The 9,922-nt window shown below is 42.4% G+C and overlaps 1 protein-coding gene across 1 annotated transcript; it reads right to left on the bottom strand.

The window, feature by feature from the left end:
* Positions 1 to 4,676: 4,676 nt before the first annotated feature.
* Positions 4,677 to 8,839, bottom strand: LOC119315519. The gene is made up of 2 exons (XM_037590113.1): positions 7,699 to 8,839; positions 4,677 to 4,993 (listed from the first exon to the last, which is right to left on the bottom strand). The coding sequence occupies exons 1-2, from the start codon at positions 8,837 to 8,839 to the stop codon at positions 4,911 to 4,913; spliced, it is 1,224 nt and encodes a 407-aa protein (XP_037446010.1). The 3' UTR covers positions 4,677 to 4,910.
* Positions 8,840 to 9,922: the final 1,083 nt, after the last annotated feature.

Here is a 9,922-nt window from a genome sequence, read left to right as displayed (position 1 = left end):
TTGTTGATGATTGACTGTTTGTTGTTTGCTCATGTGTGCAGACACCTATCGTCGCAACAATGGACAAGGAAAAGGGGAAGGCGAATGGGAAAGAGAAGGAGAAAGAGAGGACATTGGACTCCATTATGAAGAGCAAGGTGCCGGTCTCGGGGATGCAGAAGGGGAATGGGAAGGGCAATGCAATAGCTACTACACGGCTGCCGAGGAAGCTCGCAAATGATTGCAGCAATACCCCAATTGCTGAGTTGTTGTGTAGGGTAAAAAAAGAAACCTCCGCCTCGACGTCTCCCTGACCCCACCGGCGCTGGTGTGCGTGCCGCAATCACCGCTGCCTCCAGCTCCGCAAACTACTATGAGAGGGAGGCTACATCTTCCCAGGTATGTATATGCCAAATATATATTTGTGCAAGCTCATGTATGTGCTGTTTTTGCTTTCTGAAAGTCAAATTTATGTGTGCCCATGCTCATATGTGATGTTTTTGATACCCAAATGTCAAATATATGTTTGTGCAAGCTCATGTTTGTGCTCTTTTTGGTATCCAAATGTCAAATATATGTTTGTGCAAGCTCATGTGTGTGTTGTTTTTGCTATCCAAAAGTCAAATATATGTTTGTGCAAGCTCATGGGTGTGCTGTTTTTGCTATACAAAAGTCAAATATATGTGTGTCCAAGCTCATGCGTGTGTTGTTTTTGTGTGCTAGGCAATGGAGCATGATAAGCAAGCGGAGGAGGATCATGAAGAGGTGGAAGAGGATGAGGAGGGCGACAAGGAAGAGCAAGATACTTTGTTTGAGGTGCCGCCCGGGGCTGGTGACAAATCAGATTCGGATGGGTTTGTGGATAGTGAAGAAGAAACCTTCGAAGGTGATGATATGTCCGAGGATGGTCTAGGCCTTGGTCCTACGCCTCAAGAGCAAGAAACCATACTTCTTAGTTCGAGTGAGGATGAAGCAAGAAAAGTGCAACGAAAGAGTGCCAAGAAGCGAAAAGGTCAAGCTCCTTCGAGGTTGAGGTCGGCGGTTTGGACCTTCTTTCATAAGGTAGAGGTGCCATCGAAAGAAGGTTTGATGGAGTTGAAGGCACAATGTAATTATTGTGACAATCAATATGCATATGTCCAAGGTGGAAGCACCTCATCCATGTGAAGACATATGGACACATGTAAGAATTACAAGGACAAGGTTAATAGGGATCTCATCCAAGCTACTCTATTTTTTAGAAAAACCAATGCCACAACAAGTGGTCCAGCTGTCCAGTTCATTGAGTACGATAAGGACCTCATAAAGGAGGTCATGGCAAAGATGATTTGAGTCCATGAGTACTCATTTAGAATGGTTGAACATAAATGGTTCAACATTCTCATGAAGTGCTTGAATCCAAACTATCAACCCATTGGAAGGAAGGCAATAAGAGCTGAATGCATGAGGGTTTTCAAGAAAGAAAGGGACTTGCTTCAAGTTTTACTAAAGGATGTGGACTTCATTAGTCTGACAACCGACTTGTGGACTAGCAACCAGACCATATCATATATGTGTGTGGTTGCACACTTTATAGATAAGGATTGGAAGATGCACACACGTGTTCTTTCTTTCATAGATTTGGATCCTCCTCACTCCGGGCATGTGATTTCAGATGCTATCTATGAGTGTGTGACTGAATGGAAGATAGAGAAGAAAATTATATCCATCACACTAGACAATGCTTCAAACAATGATGTTGCGGTCAGAGGTTTGAAGGCAAAGTTTGCTGTTCGGAGAGGTATATACTTGTTGTTTTTGTTGTACATATGTTCATATACTTGCTGTTTTGGTTGAATATATGGTCATATTCTTGCTGTTTTTGTAGTACATATGCTTTGTTTGTCCATCACACTAGACAATGCTTCAAATATATGGTTATATGCTTGCTGTTTTTGTTGTACATATGTTCATATACTTGCTGTTTTGGTTGAATATATGGTCATATTCTTGTTGTTTTTGTAGTACATATGCTTTGTTTGTCCAAATAATGATATTTTGGTTTAACACATGCTCATATGTGTGCTGTTTTGGTTGAATATATTGTCATATGCTTGCTGTTTTTTTGTAGGTACGGACTTTGAAGCCAAATATTTCCATGTCCGTTGTTGTGCACACATTATCAACTTGGTGGTGCAAGATGGGACAACCATCATGGCCCCTTTGATAGAGAATTTGAGAGAGACGGTTAAGTATTTTAAGAAGTCACCGAGTCGCCTCCACAAGTTTGTTGAGACTTGCAAAATATTGGGTGTTGAGGTTGGCAACCATTTGCATCTTGATTGTGTCACGCGTGGAGTTCAACGTACCAGATGCTTGATACGGCCTGCCCGTATAGGGTAGCCATGTCCTCTTATGCAGCTTCAAATGCCAACTATCAATGGGAGCCGGAAAAGGAAGAATGGGACAAGTTTGAAGTTATTAAGCCATTTCTCCTCTCTTTATCTCGTGTGACAACTGCGTTTTCAGGGCAATTATATCCCACCTCCAACATATTCTACCCTCACATTGTCAGCATCAAGATTGCTTTGAGAAAAGCCATGGCTCATGATGATGAATGCTACAAGAAAATGGGTGATGCAATGATGGATAAATTTGACAAGTATTGGGATGAGCCGAACAATGTCATGGTGCTTGCTACCATCTTGGACCCAAGGTACAAGATGAGGTATGTTGAGTGGTGCTAGCACCAAATGTATGATGTGGGGAAAGCAAATACTGAGAAGAATATTGTGCGCGGAGAGTTGGACACATTGTATGAGAAGTTTGTTGTGAAAAATAAGAAAGCTGAAGAAAGAGCTAGTGGATCATCAGCCAAGAACAATTGCAACACAAGTACCTCGATGCCACTTATGGATTGTGAGTTTCAGCCCTTCTTATCAGCAACTTCATCAACACCATTAAAAAGTGAGCTTAGAAACTATCTAGATGACTTGAATGAGGCAATGGATCCTATGTTCAATCTTCTTGATTGGTGGAGGGTAAATGCACCTAGATACCCCGTATTGGCAATGATGGCAAAGAGGTTCTTGACTGTCCCGGCTACCTCCGTGTCTTCGGAATCAACTTTTAGCACGGGTGGAAGAGTTTTAGGTATGTCTACTTGTTACATTGGATGTTAACTTGTCATCCTATCCTTGAACTTAGATATGTCTACTTGTGTGGTTTTAGATGACTACAGGAGTTCTCTGAAACCAGAAATGGTGGAAGCCTTGGTGTGCGGTGCTAGTTATATCAAAGGATCTCACAAGGACTTCAATGTGGTGGTATGACTCCTATCTTTTCTTCTATGGTTTCTGTCTATTTCTTGTATGTGGCTAACTTCCAAATAATTAGGAGAGAGATGAAGATGAGGAGGACGATGTTGAGAATATCAAGTTGCCCAAGATTGTTGATGTGGGGGATAACAACAATTGGTAACTATTCTTTTGACACGTTTCAGTTTTCATATCTTTACATGATCCCAATAGGTTTCCAAATCTGTGTTACATGTAGATAATCGTCATGTTGGTGTTGCTCTTGCTACTTTGAAGATGGATGTCTACATGATCTTGTCATGTGGATTGTTGAGGGCAACGTGATCGTCTCGAGCCATTTCTTTTGTTGTCATGAACTTCGAATTATGTGTTTGTTGTGAGGAAGTTTGGATTATGTGTTTGTTGTGATGAACTACGGTCCTTGAATGATGTTGCGTTGAACCATGCACTTTTAACGATGTTGTTGTGAACTAGTGATGAACTATGAACTTAGTATTATGTAGTTTTCGCTAGTCATTGTTTCGCTGTCAACATTTTCTCAGTTTTTATGTCAAAGTGGTAAGTTTTGTGCTATGCAAAATTTCTTCGTGTGGCTGTCAATATTTGATGCTTTGCTGTGTAAAGTTCAAAGCAAGTGTTGTCCAAAAATAGAAATGCTGGTGAATTCTTTCTCTCATATCTATTCCATTATTACAATTTTGGTAGAAGAATTCATAGACGAAAGCTTATTTTTCATTACTATGACCTTTTGTTAAAATAATAGACTGCTGAATGTTCCACTTTCAGCAATATAAACTGTTTGTTTTTCAAAATATGGGTTTAATTGCTGCAAAAAAAATCAAGACTGGACTATATACAGAGGTTCTGTACTTCTGGGGGCAAATGGCTTTCGAGCCGGCTCAGTCTGAGCCGAGCCATAGCTGAAGCGAGCCGAGCCGCCTGAAGTCGGCTCGTTGGCTGAGCGAGCCGAGCCGAGCCGAGCCGCTCCAGAGCGAGCCAAAGCCAGGCTCGGATCAAGCTCGGCTCGGCTCAGCTCGTGTCCAGTCCTACCAATAGGCAACCATTAGTCCATACAGCATTCTACATCATACTCTACCAGCAGATCCCATACCTTGCCACTGCCGTCTCCTTAATTTTGTTGTACCTGACTAGTTCCATACAGCAAGATCGCAAAACCACACTGGAAGTAAAAATTAATCTACTGACTGTACAGAAACTAAAATGATTGTGTGGCTCTTGCTACCTTATCTGACAAAAGCACCAATCATTGTCAGATCAACGCACACCAGATAAGCTCCCTGTCAATGCCAGATGACGATACAACCAACATGATTGCAATTGCATTGGCCGGTTACGTGTACTCTTATTAGTTAACTTATAATTATTTTCCAGAAGCTAAACGCCATTAATGCTCTCACTGCATAATCCGACAACCAAACAAACGCAACAATCATTGTCAGATCAAGGCATAGAAGATAAATTCCAGATTGATTCTAGATGACCATACTACAGCTAAGCAGAGCCAAAAGCACGCTACCAGGGGCCAACTTAGTGGTTTATTGTCTGAGTTGTGTCACAACATCACCAGCATCTCTAATCCTCAACACCACCTGACCTCCAGAATCCGCATCAGCATTACTCTGACCGTGCTGACTGTGCGCCTGATCTTGCAGCAAAGCCTTGTTCCAGCGTCTCGTTCTCAGCCCTGTTTCCAAAACCTGTCCAATATGCCCAAATTAAGTGTATTCAAATGGTAGATATTCAACAACTTGTGAATAAAGAAGAACAGAAGGTTGTTCTTGGCATCAGCAATAACCGGTCCACTGCTTACAGGAAAAACAAAGTATGAAAAGCTGAGACGAAATATCACGGCCTAGTAAAACAGGTCACATGGGCACTGCACATGGACGAAGACATGTAAAATAGAAAATGAATCCTTAAAAAGAACTTAAAGCTGTACAACAACTGGAAAGCTTCATGTTCCAGGACTTTACAGAGTACCTAGTATAGTACAACAAATTTCTACACTGAGCGAGAAACAAAAATCAGGGGTCACAATAGAAACTATGAACAAACTATTTATATATCTTTTGTCATTTAAACCATAAGTAGTCCTAAAAAGAGCTTTAATTATTCCAGACAAGACAGCTTGAATTTTTTTTTGTTTAGCATAGGATCAGCATTGGTTGGTTCCATTTATTCTTTTTGCAGGTTGGCTGGGAGGAAGCTTCATGCGTTTGCTCAGAATAAGTCCGTTGACTCCCCTCAGAAAGCAAGGTCCATTTCCAAACACTAATGAAAAGTTGATAAATGTCATCTTAACTGTTTCTTGCTGAATCTTTGCTCTTATATACAGAACAACTTCGCCATTAGGCACATTGAATAGAGAGTTTAGCTTAGAGAATTGAGCTGACAGCAGAAATGTGAGAAGTTTTGTAAGAAAAATGGAGACGCCAGAACAGAAGCGCAACCAAAGGAAGGCCTTTCTGAAATGAATGCACCGAAGTAATGGTGATCACCAACATGCTGCTAGAGAGAACAGGTGGGAAGATTTTATGTTTTACCGAGTATACTAGGTACTCATACGATCATATTGAAGTGCCGCTTCATAATTTTTGTGTGATCGTGTGATCAGTAAGCGGTCATATGAAACAGTTTACAAGGCTAAGTTCCAGCACAATGCAACAATGGAAGTTGGCTGTGGAACTCAGCAGTTGCAGCAGGAGGTACTATAGTTTACTTCTTTTTTATGAAATGGATAATATTTTTTTCTCAACAAACAAATGTTCTTTTCTAATTGTTCATTACACAAAGGTTTTTTTAACCAAACAAAATTGAGAAATTTGAATATCCTCCCAAGTTAATATGAGTGACTAATATTGCATGATACAATGAATCATATGTCATATCTACTATTGCCCTTCCACTGGTAAGGGGCTCAAGGTCCATAAATTACTACTACCTCCATCCCAAAATAAGTCTCAACTTTGTATTAAAGTTGAGACACTAATTTTGGGACGGAGGGAGTATATCACTATCCAAATAAGAAAGTAAATAGTAGTAGCAGTAAAGCACAGTGGTACATAAGAAAACGTATACTGACAGTAACTCGCAAAATTTTCGTTGTTATGCTAGCTGAGAACAGTGGAATTCCTGTATATGTGATTGCTCTTTTTCTACTTTTTATCGTATTAGGTTTACATATGGTATCGTTTTAAACAGCTTCTAGGAGGAAGTACCTGGATGGGGTGATTATCCTGATTATATGTATACCAAGTTAGCAAAGTACCGTAGCAAACTAATTATGACTGTGCTGGTCACATAAAAGGAACAGGCGGATCAACTGCATCAACACTACTTTGAAAACTTGATTTATAAATAATTAAAGAGATGGTGATTTGGATAGATTTATTTTTTGTGGATTTGCGTAGAATGTTGCATTAAATAATCATGTAAACTAAAAATTGTTTGAGGGGGATAAGTTTGATTTTTAGCTCTGTAAACTTGGGATCCTTGTTACACTATTAAACTAACAAATAGCTAAACTCGACCAGGCCTCTCTATTTTGTGAAAAATTACCTGATAATACCATTAGTTACCGTGTTCACATGCGGCATGACAGGGTGAAAAAGAATAAACGTCAGAAGTCCTTGAAAGACTGAGAATCTGAGATAAAGGCAAGTGGAAAGTTCAAACTGTCTAGAAACAGTAAAAAAATAAATGGGTTCACTGACTCTAATTTATCTCCAGTTGCTGTTTTCAACAAAAACAGTTGAGCACAAACTATTTTGATATTTAAGTCCATTGAACATTATATATATTTTTGGTTTAGGGGTGGGGTGGGGTGGGGGGGATTATCCCTTGTGAAAATTAATAAACTTCGTCACTTTAATTTTTCTCATATCAGTATGCACTATATGCAGGAGATGCATTTTTGATACCAACGGTTTTAGATCTGAGGATGACCAAATACACTTTTCCTGCTTCCTTGTATCTATTAAAAGAAATTGGGATAAGATGTGTGCTGCTTGACTGGAATCAATGTTTCTAAGGTAAAACAATCTAAAGATGAACTGGTAACAATGTCCTGAGTCCTGAGCTTGGCCATAAAAAACAAAATATCTGATGCAATCTAGTTGTTTTACAATTCCATTCCGTGATGCCTCTAACGGTGAACTAGTCATTTTCATGTGTCACACCGTGTAAGATCTTTTCTTCTATTAATGTAACTACCATGAAAGTTGAAAAGGCAACTAGAACATACAAATAAATAAATCACTAAAATGTTGCTAAGCTGAAAGGTAACAACTACAAAACTGTGTAAAGCAAGAATAAGATCAAAATAATGAAGTATCAAGCATCAGACTAGCCATGTGGTAAGTACGAACGGAAGGGAAAAACTAGGATGCATCATAAAATTTACCACTTGATACTGTCGGTGTCGACAACAGTGATGGTGGGAAGTTACTATATGCATGCACACTGGTGATGCAGAAACTCGAAAGAAACACCCTCTCAAGCTTCAATGTCTTGACGTCAAGCGAGAAACAGCGGGCATCAACCGGTGGGTTTCGGCAGTGATATAGGAACAAGTGCCTCCCCATTGAGCCCAAGAAGAAGTACCCGGAATCCAGCGGGATTTTCTTGTCCAACTGCCACTTGCTGGAACTCCCAAAGTCGTTTCGCCTAATGGCATAGTTGAGGTAATTTGTGTCTTCTGCACGCACAAACATCCCAGGCCTGCCATCCCCTGCCTCCACAATGGCTATATCCCCACCAGGAATACCTCTGGCTTCAGGTGGGTGTTCAACAATGGAGAACTCCATACTCTGGGAGTCAAGCACCAGCAACTTTTCTCTCGAACTAGCCACCCAATAGAACAACCCATACGCGTATTCGCGTCTGGAGAAGAAAGTCATCCCTGATAATGATGGCAAGCCAGCAAACAAATTGCTCCAGCTCTGGGATGAAATGGTTCGCCATTGTCCGGTGTTGGAAAAGAAGGCAAAGGCGAACAGCTTAGTTAGGCACTGCACCATCGAGATCACGCTGAATGACGCCTCTTCTTCATCTTCAGAGGGAGCGAGGAAGGTCTGCGGTTTTGTCCAGAGTGCGCTGTCCACGGACTCGGCTAGGTCACCAGGGATTGGGGGGAGCAGGAGGTACCGTCGGTGTAAGGGGTCGCACACTACCACCTCCCTGAAGATGACTTCGAACTTGGGGTGTCTTTCGAGGAGGACCCGGCCGTCGCAGACATCCTGGACCGCCCAGTCGGAGGCGGGGCCGGGTAGGAAGGAGAAGGAGAAATCGGCGGCAAGGGCGACGGCGCCGGCTGCCGACGCGGAGGGGTGTGGCGTGACGACGGCGTGGAAAACTCGATTGTAGTCGAGGAAGCCGAGGAAGGGCGGAGCATGGAGCCTGCGGTAGCGCCGGAGGAAGGAGCGGTCGGCGATCAGGTGGCGAAAGGAGGTGCAGCCGGCGGAGACGCGCACGAGATCGGCAGGGTCGGGGAGGCGGAGGAATATGTCCGCCAGCAGCTCGCCTGGGATCGGCGGCGAGTCCATCTCGTGGCCGTACTAACCTCTCCGGCTGGTTGCTCTTGTTGTTGTTGTTGGCGGCGGCGGCGGCGACGTGGGGTCAGAGACGCTGCAGTGTAGTGTATACCAATGCCTAGAAGGGCCATCGCTATGAACGGGCCTGCTCATACACGGTTGGCCCATTAAGAAAAGATAAAACATTTGGGCGTTTTCTTTTCCATTCTTTGCCTTATTTTTGGGAGGAGAAATATTATGTACATTTTTTAGGGTAAATAATTTTTTATTTAAAAAATGCTTGAAATATCTTCCAAGATCATTTGCAGGGTAAAATCAGCAGGGTCAGACGGCCACACCTCACAGCGTCCATCACTAACACCTAAGATCAAAGCTTATGTTTCTATGATATTGCAGCATTTATATAGTCCTACTGTAACCACATGCAGGCCCGGTCCTGATGGGGGGTAGGGGGGGCGGCCGCCCCGAGCCCCCGGAGCACAGGGCCCCCCACCCAGGACCGTATGTATGTAGGCCGGCTGCTGGGTTTCAATCGACTGAAAAAACGTGCTAAGTTGGCCCAAGTTATTACGTGGCTGGCTGGCTACTAATTACTACTCGGATCTTGGATCGAGTCAGCCATCTCGGAGAGGCGCACCAGTTACGTCTTCACACACGCACGGTGTTGGCGGCTGCCGCCGCATGGATTTTTGCCTCTTCGCCCCGCGACCGTCGGAACCAATTGAACAACGGCGGACAAGCGATGGCGACCGAGCATGCGCCATGCTGCCACTACTACTTAAGCCGGTGACTCCCCATCAACGAGACGAGAAGCTGATTCTAGACAAGGTATTGTGCCCTAAAAATTTTGATTTTTCCCATAGTAATTAATAAAAAGTTATAATTGATAATCAATATTAGATCTTGGTTATTGTCATGGGGCATTGTTAATTGATTGATTGGCCATGGTTGACGTAGGTATTATTGAGTTAATAAAAAGCATTGCGCTAAATTTCAAATACTAAGGGCATGTCCGATATAGAGACCTTGATGTGATGTTTAGGGAAAACATATATAGAAATAATAATAATTACATGGCATCTGTCTAGGAGTCAC

This window comes from Triticum dicoccoides, chromosome 6A (assembly GCF_002162155.2).
Source record: "Triticum dicoccoides isolate Atlit2015 ecotype Zavitan chromosome 6A, WEW_v2.0, whole genome shotgun sequence".
Classification (NCBI taxonomy): domain Eukaryota; kingdom Viridiplantae; phylum Streptophyta; class Magnoliopsida; order Poales; family Poaceae; genus Triticum; species Triticum dicoccoides.
This window is presented reverse-complemented; position numbering and strand designations above follow the sequence as displayed.

What these genes read in the sequence shown, in the direction of transcription:
- LOC119315519 (XM_037590113.1), bottom strand. Translation starts at nt 8,839, where the DNA reads ATGGACTCGCCGCCGATCCCAGGCGAGCTGCTGGCGGACATATTCCTC. An exon ending in GACACCGACAGTATCAAGTG is followed by an intron (nt 4,994 to 7,698) that starts GTAAATTTTATG and finishes CATATTGGACAG; the next exon opens with GTTTTGGAAACAGGGCTGAG.